The following is a 25,156-nucleotide window of genomic DNA, read 5'->3' on the forward strand; positions in this document are numbered from 1 at the left end:
CTAAATGAGAATTTTAAAGTATTATTGAAGGATAAAGTATTTTTATCTTTTATTATATTTTCTTATTTTAAGATAACTTTTTGACTGTTTTGATAACAGTTTATTGAGTCAATGAAGTAATTTTAAAACAAAGATTCTCCATTAGTTGAGGATTTTTTGGGTAGAAATTTGGGCAGAAAAAAAAAAATCTTGCAGATTCAAAGAACTGATTCCCTGTTTATCTTTTTTCTTGATCTTCTCAGATGCGTTTACGAGATAGGAAGGACTCGCCTCAGCTGCTCATGGATGCTAAACACATCTTTCCCGTCACCTTTCCTTTTAATCCATCCTCCCTCGCACTAGAAACCATCCAGATTCCAGCCAGCCTGGGCCTGGGATTCATTTCACGGGTCTGAAAGTGATGTCCAGGCAAACATTGACTGTTTACTTCTTGTCTGGATAAGAACCATTATTTCTAGTGAGGTACTGAAAATAGATTTTTAAAGAGAAAGTACTGATTATCTCTCAAACAATAAGGTATTAACTGGAAATCTCCCTAGAGGCTTTCATCATCTTGGAAGAAAGATAGGCTCCATTGTGCTGTGTTATCTTTAAAGCAACACTCATCCTTGCTCAACTGGTACCCCTGGATGATGGGAGGGGGGAAAAAAAGAAAGGGAGGCAAGTGTGTCTTATGTGGCCAACGTTTATTTTAAGTTCTTAGCACTGCATTTAGTGGTATAAAAAATATAAATTCCATATGCATGGACTGTTGTTAGGAAGGCAACAATGAAGAATGACCTCTGTGCTAAACAGAATTGAAAGAAAAATCGCCATTGAATACATATCAGTTTAGGAACTAATTATGTTGATATGATCAAACTGGATCAAATAAACTGGCAATATGTAAAGTAGTTGGTCAAGTAAATTCCTTTTTTGTGTCACTATGATATAGAGATACTAAAAGAATGTTGGTTTGCTATATAGCATAGACGTCCATCTGTACTGTAGCTTACTGAGCTTTTTAAATTGCTGCTACATATCATCTCCTTAAAATGTAAATGATACTCTTATTAGGCACTACAACAATAAGCTTCTCTTTTGTCAACTGTTTACAATTCAAGCAGATCAGTTTTAACTGGATTATATGCAAATATCTACAGATTCACCTGCACAAGTAGCAGACACTGGGAAATCATGTAGTAATATGACAAAATGCTTGACATTTAGGGGTAGGAATAGACAAAGTGACTATTGTTGATGTCACTGTTTATTCAGGATGTATTACATTTATGTGCTCATTAATTTTCTCTGGGTGGGTATTACATCAGGGTACAGTGTTTTGTAAAGTGACTTTATTTTAGTTCCCAGATCAGATTCCTGTAGTGTATATTTTCAACCTTGACAGGTTTTATTTTTTCTTAATTCATTAAGAATTAATCTCAATCACTCTCCAGAAAGGATTGTCAGAATATTCATGATTCAGGTCTTAAAACTTTGAATATCCTATAAATTATGCAAAAGAAGGTATATAATAAATAGTATGATTCAGGTTTTTTTAGACTTTGCAACTTCTATAAATGTTCTCAGATACCACTAGATACTTTAAAAAGCATCATATTAGAAATACCTTAAGAAGACTTATATAAGAAATGTGGAATTTTATAGAGAATTTGGTTCAGTAGGATTCAAGTTCTATAAGTTTTCATTCTGAAATTCTAATTAATCATATTCTCCAGTTTTTCTAGAAATCTTAATACAAAAAAATCCTTCAGGTTGTACAAAAGCAAATTACTAGCTTTCATCAAAAACTCTGGTTCTTAATTATAATCATAGATTTATGTAATTTAACTGTTAGATGGTCTATAAAAATGACATATCTTATTAAAAATATGTGCAATATTATTTATGGAAGTCAAACAGTTTCAAATCAGTGATAAAGATTGTATTAAAAAATACTGTCTATTAACTTGAGCCTCAATTTCCTTGTTTATAAAATGAGAGAGTTGGGCAACTAATTCTTAAGATCCCTTCCACATCTAAAATTCTCTCCTTTCAGCACTTAGATCCTGGAGAAAAAACTACAATTTAGTCCATCCTCTGTTGGAAAGACCAGTGTGTAGTGCCTGTCATGTCCTTAGGATTAATAAAATGTAAACTCACAAGTTTATGTAGCTATAACTTTTCTTAAGTGTACATGATTTATGCACACATACATTTCAAAGGTACATGCTTTTAGAAAGCCCTGTTTGTATTATTTGAAGGTAGTTTAATTTTTATTATATCATGTACTGCTTTATTCCATTTTTAAAGCATTTATTTTCAGTATGAAACCCCCAAATACTAACTAGTCAGATCCTGTTTTCCTGATTGTCAGTGTGATTTTCAATGAACAGTTGACACTTTTAGCAATTTGGTTAATACTAAATGTGTCAGAGTCTAACAGCACAGGTGAGACATGGGGAGAGGGAGTTGCTAAGAAAGTACAACCATGGTGCAGGCTGTCCACCTCAGCCCTGGCAGTCCTCCCTGGCCTTCTCCCAGCTTAGTCCTATGTGGCATGACCCATGTACACAGACTTTGCCTTGTCTTCAAGATCATGCTGTAGCTCCCACTGTCACTGCAGCTCTTTTCCTTACTCCTGGCATTTCATGTCCTAAAGTGTCTGTGGTCTGGGACTTTCCTTCCTCTCCTCTGGTTTTTTGCTGTCAAGTGCTGTGGCCACTGTTCCACACTGAACCAGAGTATCTACTGCCATCCCATTCAGTCTCTCTTAGTCCAGTGATGGTGGCACAGTTTCTTCTATTCCAGGGTTTGATTCTCTCCAGGGCCTCCCCAGAATCCCAAAGAGGGATCAGAATTAACTTCTCTTGATTGCCTGAAGAAGATGTTTAGTATAACAAGAATACCTTACAACCAGGGAACCTCAAGAGCTAGAAATGACTCTGCGCACTACTTTGTTGAGGATGCACAAAGATTCTGCTGACTGCGGGTACCCATTTGAGTACTGCTCACCTTCCCTCTTCCCACACTTTTTCATCCACCTTCATATACACACCCCCAGTCTTTTCTCTCAGCGTAATAATATATTCCATCAGCTGCTGACTGACCTGCTGACTGTTCACTTTAGGTGAACGTGTGGAGTCCGATTCCTTTTGCCCTGCTGGCCTTCCTGGTGGCTCATCTTTGCATCAACCTTTGCACTGTTTGCTGTTCTCACATTTGTGCAATACGTTCTTTAACATTACTGTTAATGGACCTTTTCATAGTTCCTCCATGACACACAGTAGAAATTCAAAGGAAGAGACCTTAGAAGCCCCCACAGTCTCCCTTTTCTAATAGTCATCACCCCTCTCCCATTAGATACAGACTTAACTTACACCCTTGGAATGCAAAGCAAAAAGTAGAAGCTGTTCCCTTCCTATGGTTTTGCTTAGGTTAAGGCTTCCATCTGCCTTAATAACCCTAAAAGGAGGAAAGATGAATATCCACCAAGTATAACTTCATGGTTCTTTTAGAGGTTTTGAAAATTCCCCATGTGCCTGACACTGCTTTCCTCAGGCACAAAATGCAAAAATGTATCCCAGAGCCGACCAATGGAAGATTGGAGATCGGTGTCAGTTTGGATGATTTGTTTTATTGTTCCTTCATTTTAGTGGATAATTGAGAGTTGGCTCTTTATATGTAATTATGTGTACTGTAGATCAAATCTTTAATAATGTAGAGGAGGAGGCTATGAAAATACTTAATTCAAATTTCAGTGTAGTGCTCATTGTGAGAGATTAACTTCCCAGTAACCCCAGGAAAATAGGACCTGCCACCATCCCTGAAGTCCTTGCATAATTTATCTCTCTGTCCCTGCTTTTCTGTCTCTCTCCCCCTGACACAAACACACACACACACACACCCTGAGTCACAATTCACAGAGTTCCTCAGGAGGCATACCCAAGGGGTCTAAGCTGATTGCTTTAGGATAAGACAGAAAGCAAAAATAGCATGCAATGCTACATGGTCCTGGTAAAAGTAGTGCCCAAGCAGGACCTGTGTGAGTATGCTTTACACCCGTGCTCGTCCTCTGTGTTACCTCATTTCTTCCTCACAGCAACATGGTCAGGAGATACAGCAGCTCCTACAGTCCTTTGCTGGTGATAGCTTGAGATAGTGGTAAGGTGCGCGCTTTGCCTGGGGTCATACTGCCCTCCAGCAGTTCTGCTGGCTCATACAGAAGAGTGGTGTGTGGCAGGTGCAGGGCAGGAAACTAGAAAGTCATGAGGTTCTGTCCTGTCCCTCCTGGTGCTGTAGGGTACCCTGTACCAGCAAGAGATGCTCTTTTTCTTTATCAGAGTTGGCAATTGGCGTATGGGAATGAACAAGTAATGAGCGCCAAATTATTTGTTCTAACGAGACTAAGTGCCCAGTGCCAGTTTTCGTTTATTCGTTTGTTTGTTTGTTGGGGGATATAGTTACCTGCTGTAACTAGGTTGGACTTTTTTGTCTTGAACCATGGCTTCCTGAGAGGGTACAGTACTCTGAGTTTAGGCATTAGTAGTGGACTGTCTGAACCAAAATGACAGGAAGCAGTGAAAGCCTCCAATGCAAAGAGGCAGGTCACTCTCCACACGCCCCTCAGAGTCCCTGGGAGCCACCAGGTGAGCTGTGCAGCTTGCAGAAACCTGCAGCTGCAGGCCACCCTCCCTAAGTCAGGTCCCCCTCACAGAATTGCCCAGGACACTGGGTACCTTCCAATGGCTGTCCACCAGGCAGGCCATATACAAGTCAGTGTGTGCTTGACACTGGTGTGTGCATGCTGCAGGTGTTCACCTTGGGGTAGGAGCTGTGCTATGAGCATTCATGTTAGGATCTTGGATCACTACAGCCTCTGTTCATGGATAAATGCATTGAAATGTGTTCCCGGCCGAGCTGTGAGGGCCGCCTTAACCCTTGCTCCCTTCCCTTCTAGAGCTGCCTTAAGTTCACCAGAACTTGTCCTCTGTAAGGGATATCTTGCCTGGAGAGGATATCTTGCCCTGTTTCTCAAGGTTTTGTGAAGGTTTTGACTGGATATGGCCTCCAGCCACTAATTCCTTTCTCTCCTTTCTGCATGACCTGCCCCCTCCTATTACCTTCTCCTGCCTTTCCTTTCTGTCATTTCCCAACAGGGATTAGAACTGTGGGGCAGCAACAAGCTCAGAGCCAGAGAATGTTCCTGAGTTAGTGAGATTCTGTCACAGGAAGGGAAAGATCATGTGGAAGAAGAACAGAAATAAGTTAGTCTTGGTAATTTGTGAATGTCTTTTTCCACTAACCCTTTCTTAATAAAAGTAAAAGATACAACTCTTAAAAATTTTCATGGACATTCTTTCAATACAGAAAGTTGAGTAAAACAGGAAGGTAGTGCTATCATCCGTTCTAATCTGTTACAGTACCCTAAATCAAACAAATTAACCTGTAGTTGCAGTGGATTTCTCAATAGAGCAAGAACATAAAAGTACTATGTAAAATACCTTCAAAAATACATTTTATACATTTTTTTATTTTTAATTTGGTTTAGCTAAATATGTTCATTAGCTTAACTTAAAGAGTATTACTAGATTCATAAAATGTCTGAAAATGACTAACATTTCCTTGTTATTGTAATATTGCTTGAAATACTCAAAAGAGAAAAATCAAAGTGGAAACAGGTATATATAATTCAGTGCTTAGTAGATCAGGACATTTCCATGCATTTTTCAGTCGGTACTTCCAGATATCTTATTGCTGGCCTACATTTTAACCTGTCTAAATCACATGAGCCATTATTTTTTTTCTGACAAATGGTGATTTTTTCGTCAAAGGTGGATATGTACATTGTAATTTATGATTCCTAACTATGTATTTTTGTGGGATCCTGGAGTAACATTGACTATTTTATGTTCTTGAAAATTTTAAATTACTCTAACAGTGTTGCACAGAAACAAGCTCATGACATCTAACATATTGTATTTTAATTATTAATTGTATTTATTAATTTACTATGAAATGGAGTTTTTCAAATATTTTTCCTTAGTGGATCTGCAGAAATAATTCTTTGCTCTGCATAGGAAAAGATGATATAGTTAATCAATGAAAAGTACTTAGGTGAAATATTCATCCATTAAGAAGGAAGCAGAAGTATCAAGAGGTGAAAGGCATTACCAACTAACTATAATTTTAAACTGAACCCATTCCAGCATATCTCACATGATTTTTTTTAGAATAACTTAATAATTCATCTCATATCAACAAAAGCCTTTGAAACATGGATTTTCACTAGATATCACCTAGAGCTAAAATGAAAACCAAAACAATGTCAAAATGATATTTATGCTCTAAATATGTAGTTGTCCAATGTTGTGCTTAGTATTTGTGTGTCATTAATGCTGTATTCTCCTAGCTATAATAGAAAATTGTTCAAATAAAGATGGATATAAAGGAGTTTTGTCAATGTGTTATAAGTAAACCCACTTCACATTTTAAAACAATAAATTGTTTTTTTTTGAAGACTGAATGTAAATATAACCTTTCCTCATGAGAATATTCTAAGTAGTCTTGGAAATTTAAAAGTTGGCAAGTTTTCTTTCTATACTGGAAAATATAGTGATATATATATAAAACAAAGAGAATTGCCAAACATATTAACAGAGCAGACAAAAACAACTGAGGAAAGGCAGCCTCTTCCCTTCAGGAGGAAGCTATGCCTAACTATCCTGGATTCTCTGACAGAGAAACAGTTATAGCCAAGGGGAATTTGTTAGTGTCAAGTGGGACTTTGGAAAGACTGAACACATGATTTGTATCAAAAGTTCTATTTTCAGTAGGGTAGATGGCATTCTAAGTGTGGAACAGAGATCAAAGAATAAATATGAAGATATACTCCTTTGGGAAGAGAAAGAGCAAGGGTGTTCAGATCTGTGGTTGATTTAGTCTCATCTTCATTTATAATATGGAAAAATGAATACATGGTTTTGGCATAGATTACACACTCTCCCACACCCCCATTTCATGACACTCTCATTCATTAAACTCATTTATTAAGGAATTTTGTGGACACCATGGCAGGCCCTAGAAATATAGCAGCATTGAAATTAGAGTCAATCAGTGACCTCATAGACTAGACTAGTGAGACATCAGGATGCTACAAATAATAAAATGTCAAATTTTTACTTACTTTTTCTAAATAAATTGGAAATGAGTCAAGGTTATCTCCCCAGAATAAAAATCACTCTCTAACCATTGCATTTGATACGTTCATTACAATTCTTTCTGAGGCACATGACAAAAATCAAACTCAAACCAGCTAGATTAAGAATGAAATGTACTTCCCAACATAACTAAAGGTAAAGGATATATCCAGGTGCCCAAGTCTTGGCATCAGGACTATCTGCTTTGCTTTCCCCTGCTTTGGCTTCATTCTTAGCAGTGTTCTCCCTAAGTAGTGCCAAAGATGATGACCCTCAGAAGTATTTGACTTCATTCTGTGACTCTGCTTTCCAACCTCTTTCTCAGAATCTCATCGACTGGTTTGAGTTCTGCTTCCATCTTCCACCCATCACTGTATCCAGGGAGTGCAGTGCTCTCCAGCAGCCTAGCCTGAGCCACACCACCCCTGAAACTTGAATCATCTTCACAGAGGCACAGGACCGATGAGGTGGCAGTGGGGGTCCACCAGAGGGAAGTCAGGATGTAGTTAACAGGAAAAGAAAACAATCCATGTCAACTAAACAGGACAGAAACTCTGCGCATGGTCTGCGCCACACCATGTGCTATGTGCCACTTGAGTGTGTGGGGCTCTGTGTCCCAGGGTGATCTTATCAGTCAGTGTGAGTGTACAGAGAAATAAGTAAGCAAGGGATGGATAGCACAACTGAAGAATTCTGGAACGGTTTGCCACAAGGAATACCTATAGTTTTTCCACTAAACAGGTTGCCATTGTGCTTTTGGACCCAAAATGTAGTGGACATAGTATAAAAGAAGAAAAAAAAAAAAAAAAACCCCGAAGTTAAGGCAGTGGATTTCAACTAAAACAGAAGAATATAAAAAATTCGGAAGAGGATGGAAGATACTTGAAGGAAGAGGATATTGTCCACAAGAATGGTTTGAAAATCCCAAGACGGTTCAATATGGAGAAGTGAAGACCAGAAGGCAAAAATGTGAGCAGGTGCTACAATATCATGCTTGATACAGAAAAGGAAAGCAAATTATTCACCAAAGCTTAAATATTATGTGATAAGTGTACATAATTTGAAACTTCAGTAAAGTTATGGGAAAAGAAATCAAATCCTAGTTTATGTCATCAATAGCAAACTTCTGAAACTCCTTTCCTAAGGTTAGTATTATCAAGAAACCTCAATGAATTTGAAGACAGTTTGGTCAATGCTGCTTGTGACCAGAATGGAAAAAAAAAAAAAAAAAAAAAAAAAAAAAAAAACCAAAATAAGAACTGGATTGTATCAAACCTTCAGGTTATGATCCAGGAAGACACACTTTCCTGTTCACAGCTTACCCTTGGTCTGCTGAAAACAGGATTCTGGGCTGAATGGCCCAGGTGATAGTCACTGTGAAAAGCTGGAGCCCCTAGTGGGGAATAGGAAACTTCTATTAAAAAACATCATGAAAGTGAGAGAAGGGAGGGAGGAAAACAGGGGGAAAGGGTTGGTCATAGGAAGTGAGATGGGCAAAGACAGTCTTGTAAAGTACTGACTAGGAAAGGCCAAACCAGAAGACCTGAGTCTTATTTTCCACCCACCAAGCACTCTGCTCCCTTAAACAAGGGCATCGCTCAGAGAAATGGGCCCTTGTCCCCACCCCTAGCTCCAGATCAACAGCTCAGAGGTAAGAGCAGGCCACGAACATTTCTTCCTAAAGAAACTGACTTCATTTGCAACAGAGTGTAGAGAAATTTGAGCCTAAGGCCACTCACGAACAGTGGAGGTAGTAGTGAACAGGAATTAGGGAGAGATGGTAGATTCACTGTAGATAAAGACTGAACTGTAGGCAAGGGAGATTTCTGTAGAGAACTTGGGGAAGACAGCCAAGATGAGTCCCTGCGGGATCAGAACAAGTTTCAAAGACTGACCTTAGTATCTATCTTTCAAAGGAGCCTGAAACTAACTGGATAATGTATTAGTCTGAGAAGCAAGTTATGCCCCGTGGTAATGTTGAAAACAATAGAGCAGTCAGGAGTAATTAGTGCAGCTTAACAACTGAACTGTGTTCAGGAAGGAGACAAAGTGAGGCCTGCCTGAACCACTGGCATCCCGGGCTGACTGTGAGTAGGGTCAGGTCTCAGCCTCAGAAGCAAAATCACAGCCTTTGCACTATGTGCATGTTGGGGTCAGGGAGAAGATAGATGTCATGGAAATAATCCAGCATGTCATTTAAAATAAAAGGGAAATCACAAACCTAGTTTGTGAGCAATAGCAAGGATAAGAACCCAGAGTTCCTACACTGTATTATCAAGAATATTCAGATCCCAACAAAAAAATTTCAAGACGTACAAAGAAACAGAAAAGTATAATCTGTATGTATGTATGTAAGTGAGAAATCAGATAATAGAAATTGCCTATAAGAGCAATCAGATTTGGATTTAACAGACAAGGACTGCAAAGTAGCCATGATAAGTATGTTTGCAAAACTAAAGGAAACATGATTACAGATGATGAATGACAGCAATGGTACAAGAGGCAGGAGGGAGGAACAAGAATATTTTGTTCTTATAAGGTACTTGCATTACTTGTGAAGTAATTACAGTGTAAAGTGAAGATGAACTGGAATTAAATATAAATGCAGATTGTAAACTCTAGGGCAATCACCAAATAAAAGTAAAAATAGAAGTATAACTGATATGCTAAAAAAGGAGAAAAACAGAATAATACAAAATACTCAGGACCACCAATGGCAGAAAAAGAGTAGAAGACAAAATAGGAACAAAGACCAAGGGCAACAAATAGAAGTGTAACAAATATGGTAGATATTACTCCAACCACATTAATAATTGCTTTCAACAGCTATGGGTTTTGGGGGGGGTTGCAGTGTGGCTTGGGATTGAACTCACAGACGCTTTACCACTGATCTACATCCTCAGCCCTTTTTATTTTCAGACAGGTTCTCATTAAGCTGCCCAGGATGGTCTTGAACTCTCAATCTCCTGACTCACCCTTCCCAGTAGCAGGGATTACAGATATGCGCCACTGCTCCTGCCAAGTTGTATACTTTCAAGTGAGTGAAGTGTTGAGTATGAGAATTATATCTCAACTTAAAAAGTTAAATAGGTCTTTAACATTCGACATGGCAGACTGAGGAGCTCAATAAATTCCCTCCTCAAAGCAAGGAAAACACTGAAAATTTGTCAAAACAATTTCAATGCTCTGTAAATTGACCAACAGTATACAACAAACGAATAGAAATTATTCATGAGAAAACACTGAACTCTGTGTAAGAACAGTAGGAGTCTGGCATTCTTGCCTGGTGCTGCTCCCAACATCCTCTTCTCCCTCAAATGAGATAGCATGGTAGTTCTACCAGAGCAGGGAGAGTTGCAAAAATCAACAGATTTGCTGCTAGAGGGGGCTCACTTCACTTGGAGAGGTGTGGAATATAACCTTATAACCAGTAGTAACAGTGGTGCTCTCAGAACAGGGAATAAGTCTGTTGTTTTAAGCCACCCAGTGTGTGGCACTTTGTTATAGCAACCTTAGAAAATATACAGCATTAATTTGAAGTATGTATGATGAGCCTAATATGCACATTTTAAATCCCTAATGGAACAACTAAAAAATCAACTCAAGAAATAAGATTTTTTTTTAAAGGAAAGGACATTAAAATAATGCATTATTTTTAAAAACTATCAACAAAAAAGTTAGTAAAGGAGAAACAAAGGAACAAAAAATACACATGCCATATAGGAAACAACAAAATGATAGACATAAATCCAACCATATCAATAATTATATTAAATGTGAATGGATTAAATGCTTCTATCAAAAGGCAGAGATTGTCAGACTGGATTTAAAAAAAAACAAAGCCAAACAATGTACTGCTTATGAGTTACACTTTAGATTCAAATATACATATAAATTGAAAAAAAGAAGAGAAAAAGATATCCATAATAATGGTAACTATAAGACAGCAAGAGTGGCCATATCAATATCTGACAAAATAGACTTTTTAATAAAAAAATTTTTTTTCAAGAGAAAAAGAAGGACAATTTTGTAATGATGAAAGAATTAGTTCAATCTTTTACCAGATCTAGAGCTTATTGGTATTCCTTGATCCCCATTCACCATAACATACTTAGAGTATGTCCCTTGCCATCCCCCCAGTCTCCAGTTTTCCCAGGGTTTCCCAAAGATGAACAGTTAGAGCTTGTTCCTTGTCCCCCAATATCCATTCTCCTTTCAGACAAAACTATACTCCCAAATCTCTTTTGCTACTAGATATGGTCATGTGGCCAAGTGTTCTGGGAAGGGACAGATCTTCCCAGGTCCCTTTCACTTGAATGTGACATAGGGAAACATCTTGGACCATGTATTTGAGTAACACATCCAAGGACAGTGACACCACAAGACAAAGGCTCCTGATCCCTAACACTGAGATCACCACCCCCCCATGGACTCCTTGGCCCACTTTCTATGTAAGAAAGAAATGAACCTTGTTTGACCCATTGTTTAAAAAAAAAAAAATGTGTACCTACCTTCTAGAACATCTTCCCAAGATACACAAAGCAAATTGGACAGAATTGAAAGGAAAAATTGAAAACTGAACAGTATTAGTTGGAGTTTTCAATATCCCATTCTCAAAATTAATAGAACAAATAGAAAATCAACAAAAATACAGAAGACTTGAAACCACTCTCAACCTACTTGATCTAACATATTTATTTAACACTCTACCAATAATAGCAGAGTACATGTTCTTTTCAAGTATGTATGGATCTTTCTCCAGGATAAATTGGTCATATGCAAGACAACAAGACGAGTGTGCGTTCAGAAGTACTGAAATCATAGAAAGTACATTCTCTGACCACATGGAGCACAGAATTAAGTTGGGAATCAATAGCTAAAGTAAAAAAATTAAATTCCCTAATAGTTGAAGATTAAATAACATACTTCTAAATAACACATGGGATGAAGAAAGGAAAACTAGAAAATATTTTGAACTGAAGGAAAACAGAAATGGAACATGGGATGTAGATAAAGCAAGATCTAGAGGGAAAGTCATAACTTTAAATGCCTTTATTAGAAAAGAGGATACATCTCAAATCAGTAACTAAATTTTACCTTAAAAAGTGGTGGCAGGGGTGGGGGAAAACATAAAAATAGGAGATCAGTGGACTAGAGGAAGGGGATTAAGGAGGAGGGAGGAGAGACAGGAAAAAGGAGGAACTGCAGAAAGAAAATGACCAAATTATGGTATGTACACATATGAATACACCATGGTGAGTTTCACCTCTATGTATATCTATACAGCACCAATTAAAAAAAAAACTATGAATAAATAGAAGGAAGACCAGTAGACTAGAGAAATGTGAATAGAGGGAGGATGGAGAGGAGGAAAAGTGGAAGCACTGGGGACTGAAGTGGAGCAAATTACATTCTATGTATGTATGATTATATCAAAATGAACCCCACTACTATGTATAACTATAATGCACTAATTAAAACATTTAAAAAATAACTAGGGGAAAAGAGAGCAAACTAAACACAAAGTAAGCAGAGGGAAAGAAATAATGATTAGAGTGGAAATCAATGAAATTTAGAAAATAACCAGAAAATCAAAGAAAGCAATGAACAAAATTGATAAACATTTATCCAGGTTGACTAAGCAAAAAGATAAAAGATTTAAATTCCAAAAATCGGGAATGAATGAGGGAACATTATTCCTGGGTTAGTCCAGGACTGGAATGAGGCAAGCAAGGGGTTTAGGGTGCAGATTTAAGGATGTGCTTGTCCCCAAGGTCATGCAACTGCAGTCAGCACCCTGTGTACCTCACTGGCCTCACCCTAGTCCTACAGAGTTAGGATTGCAGGATCAGAGCGTCATGAAGAACGCAATGCCAACAAGTGAGATGAAAGGGACAAATTCTTGGATAGAACAAATGTGAAAACTGACTCAATAAGGCCTAGGAAATCTGAAAAGATTTACAAGTGCTGGGCATGGTGGTGCACACCTGTAATCCCAGTGACTCAGGAGGCTGGGACAGTAGAAATTTAAGTCTGAGACCAGCCTCAGCAACTTAGCAAGGCCCTATCTCAAAATAAAAAATAAAAAGGGCTGGAGATGTGGCTCAGTGGTAAATCACCTCTAGGTTCAATCTTCAGTACCAAAAAAAAAAAACCAAAAAACAGAATAGGTTTACAAGAAAAGAAAGTGAGACCAGAAAATTAAAAAAAAAAAAAAATGATCATCTCATCAGTAGACACAGAAAAAGTAATGTTCTGCATCTGGAACTGCTGGTTGTCTGGTGGTACTCAGGTGTGTTAATGTATTCCACGAAAAAGTATAGATTGAGCTAGTCATTTACTGGTCACACATTTTTCTGTATGTTATTTTTCAATAAAATTTTTATTTAAATAAGAAAGCAACTAAATTTATTTCTTAACTCTAAGCAGTAAGGCAACTATGGGTATCCACAGTATAGCTTTTCTTTATGTAATTATTTGGATAATTGGTGCACAAAATCGAATTTACCATAATCCTCCATTTGTGGCACTATCTTTATTGGTCTATGCTAGGTCCTATATCTATATATCCCTTTTTTCTTTGTTTTCCTCCCATTTCCCTCCACCTCCCATAGGTGTCCACTCTTGCAGATTTAATGGATGACTTTGCAATTTATCATCCACACCTTTATTTACATGTACTTGTATCCATGACCAATATCCAGTATTGCAGTTTTTATGAGACTTCAGATGTATATAAAGACTTACACTAGACATCTATTCAACATTGCTTTTTAGATCACGTCCATTCCTGCTAGTAGCTATAGAGTTTATGTTGTATTTCCTATTTTATTTCTTTATTCCTCCATTGATGGACATTTAAGTGTTTTCAACTCTTTTATAACCATGTTGTAATAAATATTTACTTTGCTCTTTAAGTGATCTGAGAATTTTTCTGCCTAAACTTATTTTCACTAAATATTCTCAAACTGTAACAACCCAATATTTTGATGATATTGTCACTGATTTTTTTTCTAATACTTTCTTGGTTTTACTTTTAAGTTTATTACTTTCTTTCTTTTTTCAACTGGGAATTGAAACAGGGGCACTTTACCACGGAGCTTATATCCCTTGTCTTTATTTATTTTATTTTTTCTTTTTTTAAGACAGGGTCTAAGTTGGTGAAGGATAGCCTGGAACTTGCCATCCCCCTGCCTCATCCTCCTAGTCTCTGGGATTATAGACCTGTGCCACCACACCCAGCTACTTTTTCAGTTTTAATCATGAATCCACATGGGGTTTATTTTTGAATGCAGCACTTGCAATGGATCTGCTTTTGTTTGTTATTTTTCCACATAATTGGTCCATTTATTAAATAATCTCTTCTCTCTCAATCTGCTCTCAAGCACACCATAAAATGCCGGGCCCTGTTGGAGGATCCCGTGATGCTACATTGTTCATGTATCCATTCTCATGCAAGTGTCACAATGTTTTAATACCACAGCTTTGTTATGTCCCTTACTATGTGATAGAGCATATCCCTCTTCTTTGATCTTTATTGTGAGAATTGTCTTAGTTATATGCAGGCTTTTGTTCCATATAAATATAAAATCATTGCAAATATATCATAAAATTAAAAAATCATGGTACAACAGACTGCTACTAGGATTTTTATTACCATATATTGGGTTTACCATAATTTGGGTGAAACTGACACCTTCGCCATGTTAAGTGTTCCTATCCACGAAAATGGCATGTCTCCCCATTTTTCAGGCCTTCCCTTATTTTGTGTCCTTTAAAGAGAAATTTAAACATTTCCTCCTCAAAGGTAAAATGTATTTTTGTTACTGTGACCTCTGGATACTTTACAGTTTCGTTGATATCATAAATATCTTATTTTTATTTCTTTTTTTATTGTAAACAAACGGGATACATGTTGTTTCTCTGTACATGGAGTAAAGGCATTCCATTTGTGTAATCATATCTTATTTTATGTTTCATATAAAATCCTCAGAAAAATGTAGCTTACCCATTTTTATATTTGATTTTGAATACAGCTACCTTGTTTAACTTAATTCCAGTAGTGTGTTGATTCTCCCGGGTTTTCTGTGTAAGTGGTCATATCCTTTGCTCCTTTCCGTAAACTGTGGTTCAAGGAGCTCAGTCTTGGGCTGAAGCGCTTCAGGACACCCTGTTACCTGCCTTGATACGAGCTCAGCCCCCGGAGGCGGCTGGACCCTCCCTCCCGCAGGACCCGCTCCAGGGACGACACCTGCCAGCTGGCAGCCCCGGCCCGGGCCAATGACTGGGCGGACTCTCCAAGTTGGTCTCGGAAGGACCAATCCTGCGACTTCTCTCCTCCCTTCGCAGTCAACGCAGGGAAAGTAAGCAGTCGGTCGCTGGAAAACTTCTGGGCAAGATGGCCCTGTGGTGACTTAGGCGACCCTGCTCCCGCCCACGGAGCCGCAGCCCACCGGTCGAGCCTCGCACTCCCGCAGCGGTGGAGTTACCCGGCCGCTCTCGCCCATGGCGGTGGCCGAGCTGTACACTCAGGTAGGAGGGTCGGCCGGACCCAGGGGGGGACGCTGGAGGGCGGCGGGCCCGGCGCAGCGCTGACTGTACCTGGCGCCCGCGCCACACCTGTACACCTGGCGCGGGGAGGGCCGGCGCGCAGGCCGCGGAGGGCCAGCCGGGACAGGGGGGCCCAGGCAAGCGTCGCCTCTGGGGGGGCTCTGGTCCCCGCCGGTGGGAAAGGCGCCCCCAGGAGCCTGGGTCCACTGGGGATGGGAAGATCAAGTGGGCGACCGGGCCTTTACTGAATGAGTCCCCACCTCCTATTCCTGGAACACCTCTTCCCCTTCCTCCCCGGCCACCGGTGGAATCCGAGTTGCCCACCAGGACGTAGAAACTTCAGACACCTGGGAACTTCTGTAATCTTCTTGAACAACTTGACCCGCAAATGGCTGTATTCAGGATGCCTTCTAGAACGCTGTCTTCAAAAGCCTTGCTTGTCCATTTTCGCTCATCCGATGAGTTGAAGCTGCTTGGGCCACACACACCTGCAGTGGTGGTGGAGCGCTCCCGGGACCCCAAGGGTCCTGATGTGCAGCCCCAGACCCTCCAGCATCTACTGTAGTACTTCACAGTTCATAAAGCACCTTTCACACGCCCTGACTCTGAGAAACACTCTAGAGCATTGCTCTGAACCCTCCTCCTTCCTGTGGAGGGCTTCAGTCCCACAGAGTGCCCAGACCCTCTGAGAGGAGCCTGAAAATTACCTGGATAAGGGGTATAAAAGTGTTGGCACTCTTGAAAAACTAACATTTAAATATCCATAAAGCAGATCCTCCTACACACCCCACTGGGGGAAATCTGGAGTCCCCGAAATTCAGATATTGGAAATCCATTAATTTCTCCTGACACATGTCCTACCTTTAAACTTTAAAAGGCAATTTCATTGTAGATACACAGTGAAAGATCATTGTAAAGATTAATCTCTAATGGCTTAAGCAAACTTTTTTCTTCTACTCTGCTTAATTAGTAACAATTCAAATACAAATAGACAAAATGGGATTTACACACTATGCATTTCCATTAACTAGAATTTTAAATGAGTGTCTGAATTGCCCTAGCTCTGCTCTAGAATATTTTTACCAGTGAGACTATGAGCCATCAGATATCCAACAGTGCTTAAATCTTTAAATTACTAGAGGCGGGAGAAAATTCTTGAACAAAACTATTCTTAGGGGGTATCTTCAATGGATACATAAAATTACTGATGATTAAGTTATTATAAGTAACAATTTTTTCCTGAAGCAAAAATACACAGATGTGAGCACCCCATCATCAAGCACCTCAAACCTCAGATGTTTATTAAATGCCTACTAGGTGCCAATACAACACAGGAAAATGGATATGGAAGTTACAAAGAGACAAACTTGGATGGACAGAGAACCTGGGAATCCCAGGGATGAAGGAGTCTGATGGCTGTCTCTACTGCAAAATAAAACAAAACTATAATAACCCAAGGCTGTTCTCGTGGGTCACCAGTGTCCTTAGACTGTCACCTCCTTTCCAGGTAGTCATTCAGCTCATTTGTCGGTTGTGGAGGTGGGAAGCTCCCTCATTTGTAAGACTGCCTGACTAGGTTTTAGAGATCATACTTTGTTAAAGTTTCTTTCTTAAATTGAGACAAGATCTAAACTTTGTCCCTTGCTTCCTTGCCACCCCTCCTCCCTGCAATCCCGCTGATGGTCCTGGGATGCCAGTCCACAGGATTACCCTAAATCAAAGTTTGTGACTGGGAAACTTTGTCCACTTTTAATCCCCAGGGGTGCTCTGTTTCCCGGTGTTGAAGTGGAGAGGAGGCATTGGGGAAAGTGCATAGTCCAGGTGGCTGCAGAGGATGGGCCAGGCCAGGGGCCGAGTCTTCTGCCCAGACACAGTGAAGCCGAGGCAGCACAGGTCCTGGCAAGGGAGAAAGAAGAGGGCTGAGGACAGGACACTGGGGAGTACGTTTGTTCAGGGAGAAAGGAAGCCCAGGGCCTGAGCTGAGCCATCACAGAGGAGGAAACAGCAGAGCTGTCATGGGGAGCCACAGAAAGAGGCACCAGGAGGGGACAGGGGAGTCTGGAGAGAAGCCTTGATGAGAGGAGTGATTGCAGCCGCTGAAGTGTAAAGTGACCCATTTCTTTTCAAAGTTATTTGGCTATGTGCCTTAGAAATGTTCAGAGGAGCAGTTCCACTATTCAAATTCTCTCTGAGAAAAACTGGTCTGCCATTCTCTACTTGAAGCCCTCTGGAGGGCCCTGTCCCTTTCAGACTTGCTACCTAGCCATTGGGTCCTCCCTCTTATCAGCTCCCAGCCCCAGCCTCTCCTCTCCTACCTTGGCTCCCACTCTGCCAAACTTCTTGCGTCCCTCGGTGCTTTCCTGTGTGTGCCTCCTCTGTATTGGCACACAGAGCTCCCTCTGTCCGACTTGCTCACGATGCCTGCAACCTTTCAAAGGCCATTTGGCCAGGACTTCTGAGAAATCTTTGCAGCTTGCCCCTCCACCCAGCTGTCCTCCACACTGCCTGTCAACATGGCTTCTAACTGTGTCTCCCCCACCGACCAAGAGCTTCCAGAGAATGGGGAGCACTGGGGCTCTGTAAGTGCTTCATGTGAACATGAGTGCAAGGATAAATTTTTTTGCTTAAGGAAAAGCTATGGACCTGGGTTTAATCCCCAGTACCATGGGTGTGTGTGTGTGTAAAACAAACAGGAAAAGCTGTGGACGCGTAGATGACAATGATGATGGTTATTTCTGTCTTGCAGTCTTGGTAAATCCAGTACTGCTTAGGTGCCAGAACTATGCGTACCTTCTCTCACTTAATCCAAATAAACATGTTAGATGTTGCGATCTCAGTTTTAGAAATAGTCAGGCAAGGGTTACGTAGAAATGATGGAGCCAGGATTAAAAGCCCATGTCTTGATGCCTCTCACTACCCCCACGCGGTCCCACCACTTATAGCGTCTTCCTCCTCTTCAAAGGCTCTGACCTTTTTCGCACACACAGAGGACTTGCGGGAAGTCCGTCCACCTCCCAGCTACCTCCCCTGCACCTGCTAATTTGTCATTATTCCTTGTAATAACTAAAATGGGACCAATCCTAATGTCCAGCAAGAGAATTAAGCAAATTACAAAAGATCCACATGATCAGATAGTAGAAAGCCATTAAAAGTGCTACTTATGAAGACTTTGAAATGACATAGAAAATACTCGCATTACATGAAAAATGAAAGAATGAAAATTGAATATGCTGTGATCATACACATGAATATATGTAACAAAGGAAAAGACCATACATGTCAGCAACTGAAGACTGGACAGTCAGTTCTGGTAGCTGCAGAGATGTCAGGCAGGGCCAAAGCTGAGGAAGGTGGTTAGATTTGGCCTCTTGGGGGTCTGCGATGTGGTTCTTTGTCAGTAGAATTGGACCCTGACCTGGCTGTGAGCTGACGGGAAGGAACCAGAGGCTGCTTGGGTGCACCTCCAGGGAGAGGGGAGCCTGAGTTGTGGTGGCAGGAGGTGAAGGTGTGGAGGTCTTCAGAGAGAAGGAAAGAAGCCGAGAGCCCTTGGCAACTGCTGAGATGAGATTGGGCTGGACCGAGAGCTCAGGGGAGCCACAGTACCACCAGGCTTTTCAGCATCCTCCAGACCTACCCACCCTCCAGCCCCCAGCCCCGCCACCCAGGGCGCTTCCTCTGGGTGAGTTTAAGTACCTCCATGTTCACCTCAGTGGCCCTGTCTAGATCTGGTCTGCCCAACACGATCCCAGTGGAACTGTGTGGTACGATGTCTTGTGAGCGCCCCTCCGTACAGCCTGGCATTATGTTAGTGCTGTTTGTTTTCAGCAGAGATGGCAGATCCTCTGCCCCTGGAAGGCTCTGTGCTTGATGCCTCAGGTCAAGTTCTGGTCCTGCCCCTTATTAGCCTGGTGGCACTAGGCAAGGTATTAAACCTGAGTTTCTACACCTGTAAATAGGATTTAATAGTACTTCTCAGCTTGGAAAGTTGCTCTAAGGATTACATAATGTGTGTAAAGCCCTTAGCATAATACCTAACATATAATCCTTAATAAAGGTTAGTTGTTTTTTATATCGATACTATTAGAATACAGTTAATTCTGGGTACCTACATGCTGGACTTTACAATCATTAAAATTTTTATCTGGTTATTGCCCAGAGTTTCTGTAGTTTGTCAAAACTTTTTAAAACTTGGTCATCTTTAATTATCATTTCATCTGCTTATTTGATACACACACATTCTGTTTTCTTTGTCCAAGATACTGGTGAATGATGAGTAGAAGGGGAGGCAGCGGAGCTCTAAACCCTCCCAAGGTCTTTTGAAAAATAAAATGCAGCTCTTGCTTATTACCAAGGACTCAAGTTATGACACTTTAGCCACAGATACACTAATTATAATAATTTAATTATCCATTCCTCTCACTTATATACAAATTCAAAGAAGTTCTGCTGAAACTCAGATGTGCCAGATTGAGAGGAGCATCTTCCCCTGCAGTCTAGGGTCCCTGTGTAAAATAAGGTCTAAGTTCAGTTTAGTCATTTTCCACTTGGCTATTCTAAACAACTTCTCCATATATCACTAATGATGCTAAAAAATTAGATTTATCCATTGTATTTTCCATTGTAGTTCAAAAAAGTTTTTTAAAGTCAACCTAAAATACCAGGTTTAGTCTTTTTTTAAATTTACTTTTTATTCATTTGTTGTAAAGAATGTTACTAAGAATACAAATGAAAGACCAAATTTAGTCTCTAATTGGTGCAACAGAACTACTGGGAAGTTGAGATTCTGTTCCACAGGTGTTTTTGGAATGCTGGCTATGGGAAGTCGTTGCACTGGGTCCTAAGGCACTAAGAGGCCCTTGAAGCACAATTGCCAGTGGAGCAGATGGGAGGGAACTCAGTCACCTGGGGAGGGGCAGCAAGAGCTCTGCAGAGGAAGCACCAGCCTGCCGGGGTCAGTGCCAGAGTTGAGGGGGTCCTTGAATTGACCTTTGGCTGCTGGGGAGGTTTGCTTGCTCCTGGGAAGAAGCAGGGTGGGGCTGGGTTGGAGGGAACAGAACTATACAGCAGAGAGTCAAAGAAGTGGTCATATTCTAGAAACTGCTAATGGTTTGAAGTGGCAGCTCACAGAGGATGGTTTTTAAAGGGATGAGGCCTGAATAGGAAAATTGTCCAGGACAGTGGCTCCCCAAGCCTCGCGGTTCATCAAAATCCATGTGGGGGAGGTGACTTTCAAACTTTCTTCTTGCCAGGCCATACCCATGGAAATTCTGATCAGTGTGGGTGAGGGGGTCTGTGTGTTCAAAGAAACCTGGTGCTCAGCTGGTTGAGGCAGCTGCTAATTCAGGGCCCTGTCAGAGGGATGGTGGGCAGGAGCAGAGAGGTGAAAGTCGTTGAAGAGGTGGGCAGGCTTTCCACCTGGTGACCACCTGGGGGCAGAGACACAGAGATTGAGACAGCATTGTCCCTTGGCATGAGGAGAAAGAGAAAGGAGGAAGGGAAGCAGATTTGGGGTAGGCAGAAACATCTTTTGAGTTAGGAATTTGTGAATATCCAAGGACATTTAGAGATTGACATTTGGGAGGCAATTGGAGATGTGGTCAGAGTTCCACTGTGAGATCTGGGCTGAGGGTGTCAAAGGTGCAGGTGTGAGGGCAGTTGTAGAGGCCTTGGAAATGGATGGAACTCTCCAGAAACGGCCTGTCATGAAAGGAAGCCAGGAAGGATCTTAGGAGACATGGACAGGGGGCAGAAGGGACAGAGGAACCTAGGGAAGGGGACTTTGAGGAACAAATGCAAAGGAGAACCATAGGGAGGGGTGTCTTCAACCTGACCTGGCTGACCCCAAGTGTGGAGATGCCCTTCTAGTCAAGAAAGTGGCTCTAGGAAAGAAACTCAAATCACTCCATGTTCTGTGTGAGTCTTCAAGTCGTTTCCGTGGCTGCTGCCAGAAGACCCCCAGACAGGCAGCAGTGTCTCCTGTGCACACCAGGGCTGAGGCGATCCAGCATGTTCTCGAGCACATATCATTTCCTGAGCCTCAGTGGTCCTGAGCCTGTGCCTCCTTCCCCAGCTCCGGGAGGAGTCCCAGGAAAGGCTCAGGAGATGACCTCTCCTCTCTCTTGGTTCTGCAGCAGCTTTTGCAGCCATCCAGAGGCCTTCTGGAAGCTTCTGCCTCACAGGAAGGAACCACACTCAGGGACTCACGTGAGAGCTGGTCACATTGCTTGCAAAGCCTGAGTTTTTATTTGTCTAAGTGCTGCAGTTAGTTGTCCTTGCAGCTTGAAGCGTTGCCTGTGGGTACAGGAATGTGAGGAAGGAGGGAGGGAACGAATGGGCGGAACCTACTTGGGGCTGAGTAAACTTCTCTTGTGTTTGTTTACCAGGCTGGGTTGCACTGCAGGGCTCTGAACACCTGGCAGCACATGGCAGCAGCGCACCAGGACCAGCAGGGTGTGGGCTGCCTGTGACACTGGGGCACAGAAGAGAAGCGGGCAGCAGTGACATGTGTCCTATCCTAATACTACCTTTCCGTTTAATAGTACTTTTAGCTGAAACAAGCCCTAAACTATTGCTCAGTGAGCATGCAGACTCGCAGGTGTATGCTTGCTGCTGGGAATTCAGGTTCTCTCCCAGGCCAAACTCACTCAACCAGGAGTTCAAACCTGGAGTCTCAGGCTCCAGCTTTGCCAGTGTCCCGGTCCTTTGAGCCTCCTAAGTAGTATTTGGTGAATTTTTGCTCTCCCTGGGCTTGACTTGGGGTATCAGTAAAACAAAAGGATTGATTGACGATTGCCTTAGTGATTGGACCTTACCTCTCAGAGCTCCAGGCTTCCGTGGAAGGACCTTGGGCCCAGCCACCCGCTCAGCTCCCATCGGGCACCTGCACTCTTGGCTCCCGTCAGGCACCTCCACTCTCACCTGCTTCACATGGTGGGCTCCACCATCATTGGAAATAAACTTCTGCAGTTTTAAGAAGGTGGACAAACAGCTTGGAGTAAATAGTCTCCAAGGATCTTTTTAGCTCTGAAACTCCATCATGGCCAATTCTTGATAAATTGGGATACTCCATTTAATGAGTATTTTTAAGAGTAGACCTGAGGTAGAAAACATGTAGCCCATGGCAACAAGGATGTGTGTGGGAGTGGATGGTGCATGTGTGTGTGAGGCCTGTGTTTATGAGGCACAGGAGTGTGTCATTGCCTGCCAGCTCATTCTAGCTCATTCTTCCATTTGCATGATTTCTCTCTCTCTCTGTCAAAACCTACTTTTCCTGTGTCCCATTTCAGCAAGCTCTTTTTGGATGCTAACTGTGGAGAATTTAGGCAATTCGAATAACTTACAGTAGACGTGATTGATATGATTGATGTTCAACCAATGACTTTCTTTCTTTCTTTTCTTTTCTTTTTTTTTTTTTTTTTTTGGTCAATTGAGACAATTTGCATTAACTGATAATGTTCCTCATCCAACATTTTCCTGGTCTCCTAGTACTGTGCCCTGATCTTTATTTTATTCTTATTCTGTTTTCATTAATCAATGGGGACTCATTATGTTGTCTCTGCTGGTCTCAATCTCCTTGGGCTCAAGCAATCCTCTACCTTTATGACCTCATTTGACTTGAATCACCTTCTAATGAGCCACCTTCTAATGACCCAATCTCCAAATGAAGTCAAATGGGCAGAGAGGTTAGAACTTCAACATATAAATTCTGGAGGACACAATTCAATTGTACCTGAATACCTGGACATCAGCACTGAGCCTAGTGTACTGGTTGCCTGTTGGGATTGGAGCTGGGCAGCTACCTGTGGACTTGCACCTCTCCAGGGTGGGCATCCCTGGCTGCTGACCATTGTGATGAAACAGTGATGGTGCCACTGTAACGATACTGCCATGGCAGTCTACAAAGTGCTTTCAAGTACTTAGTCTAATTCAGCCTCCCAGCAAGCCCGTGAGATAGATATGGTACACATTTTATGGATGGAAACCATGGTGCCAGAAGTTAAGTGTGTGGCTTATTCCCCTGTAGAGCATCAGTGGTGGACCAGATCCCTCTTCTCTGACCCTTGTAGAAAGCACTCACCAATTCCCAGGAAGGGATTCTTGGACTTCCTTCCCACCCCGAGGCTTTGAGTTTTCAAGGTGTATTTAGCATGCTTTGTGAGTTCCATTTCCTATCGAATTGAGCTACAATTGATTGCAGAATGCACTAAAAATGGTCTCATCCAATAAAAAGTAGGTAAGGAATATTCCTAATGGAGGAACTTAGTTGACAGAAAGAAATCTTCCCACATCTAATCATCTAATGATCTGCGCTTTGGGTTTTAAAGTGCTGAAATTGAGCCCGTCTAATTCTGTCGAGCAGTACAACAGGGTTTGGATTCCTGATCCTGAAGAAGTTTGGAAGTCTGCTGAAATAGCAAAGGACTACAGAGTTGGCGACAAGGTCCTGCAACTCCTGCTGGAAGACGGAACGGTGAGGGTCCTTACTCGTCCTAGCTACAATGATGTATAAGTGGTATGCGTGTGGAGGGGTGGAGGGCAGATGGTCCTGTGGGAGCAGCCCAGGGGAGGGCACATGAGAGGGCACTGGCACCAGTCCCAGGAAGGCCAACTGGTGCTGTGGATCCCCTGAGGTGTTTGTACCATGCCCTCCAAGCTGTCCCACAGCGGGGCCCTCTCTGTAGTGGGGTCCAGATGCAGTTGCCAGGCTCTCTGCCCCTCTGCCGTATTTCCAGGTGTTCAGCTTTGTTTGCTGAATGTTGAAAAGTGGTGAGTTATTTTGGTTTCATGAGTCTCAGCAGAGAAACTGGACAAAGATAAGAAACTTGGAGGGAAGTAGTTTGAGCCCAAGGCATAATCAGCAAGGGGAAAAAAAGTCAAGAAGAGAAGAATAGAAGAGAGAGAGAAACCAGGACGAGGGAGATGCGGGAGGAGACCGGAGGGAGAAAAAGCCTGTCTGTAGGTATACAGGGCACAAGGCCAGCATGAGAGGACAGGAACGTGCAGCTGTGTGTGACGTTAGGCAGAGCCTCTGTCCATGCTCACATGGCGAGGGAGAGGCCACTGGTGAGTCATGAGCGTCAGCAGGGGCCCCGTGGTGGCATGGGTTGTGAGGGACCTCTCTCAGAGGCTGCCTGTGCCCTTTGATTGTGCAGCTTCTGAAGATTTTGCATCTTCTTGAAGCAGTCATCATGAGTCGTCCTTTTCCCACCACGATGACACCCCTCTGAGTCCATAGCCAGGTGACCTTGCATTTTAGAATCAAGTATCTGGATGCAGAGCTAGACAGAAGATTTGTGCTCCATCCAACACCAGAGGAGGTCTGGGGAATACCTGAAGAATACTGGATGCTGGAAATTACAAAGCACACTTCCAGTCAGACTGTCCTGGACATTCCTGAGATCCTGGGAAGGAGGCTAACATGGTAGCCG

General features: G+C 41.9%; 2 protein-coding genes across 6 annotated transcripts in view; both read left to right on the top strand.

Annotated features, from left to right (window-relative positions):
- Positions 1–6,456, top strand: part of Myo5a (myosin VA) — a 212,659-nt gene extending 206,203 nt beyond the window's left edge. For all 4 annotated transcript variants that reach the window (XM_047538820.1, XM_047538823.1, XM_047538822.1 and 1 more), the window contains one exon: positions 243–6,456. In XM_047538820.1, coding sequence (XP_047394776.1) covers positions 243–395 — 153 coding nt within the window. In that variant the 3' untranslated portion in view covers positions 396–6,456. The remainder of the gene's footprint in view (positions 1–242) is intronic.
- A 9,081-nt stretch (positions 6,457–15,537) lies between these two features.
- Positions 15,538–25,156, top strand: part of Myo5c (myosin VC) — a 92,238-nt gene continuing 82,619 nt past the window's right edge. For both annotated transcript variants that reach the window (XM_047540793.1, XM_047540795.1), the window contains exons 1-2: positions 15,538–15,710; positions 24,088–24,198. In XM_047540793.1, coding sequence (XP_047396749.1) covers positions 15,684–15,710; positions 24,088–24,198 — 138 coding nt within the window. In that variant the 5' untranslated portion in view covers positions 15,538–15,683. The remainder of the gene's footprint in view (positions 15,711–24,087; positions 24,199–25,156) is intronic.

This window comes from Sciurus carolinensis, chromosome 2, assembly GCF_902686445.1.
Source record: "Sciurus carolinensis chromosome 2, mSciCar1.2, whole genome shotgun sequence".
NCBI classification, from domain to species: Eukaryota; Metazoa; Chordata; class Mammalia; order Rodentia; family Sciuridae; genus Sciurus; species Sciurus carolinensis.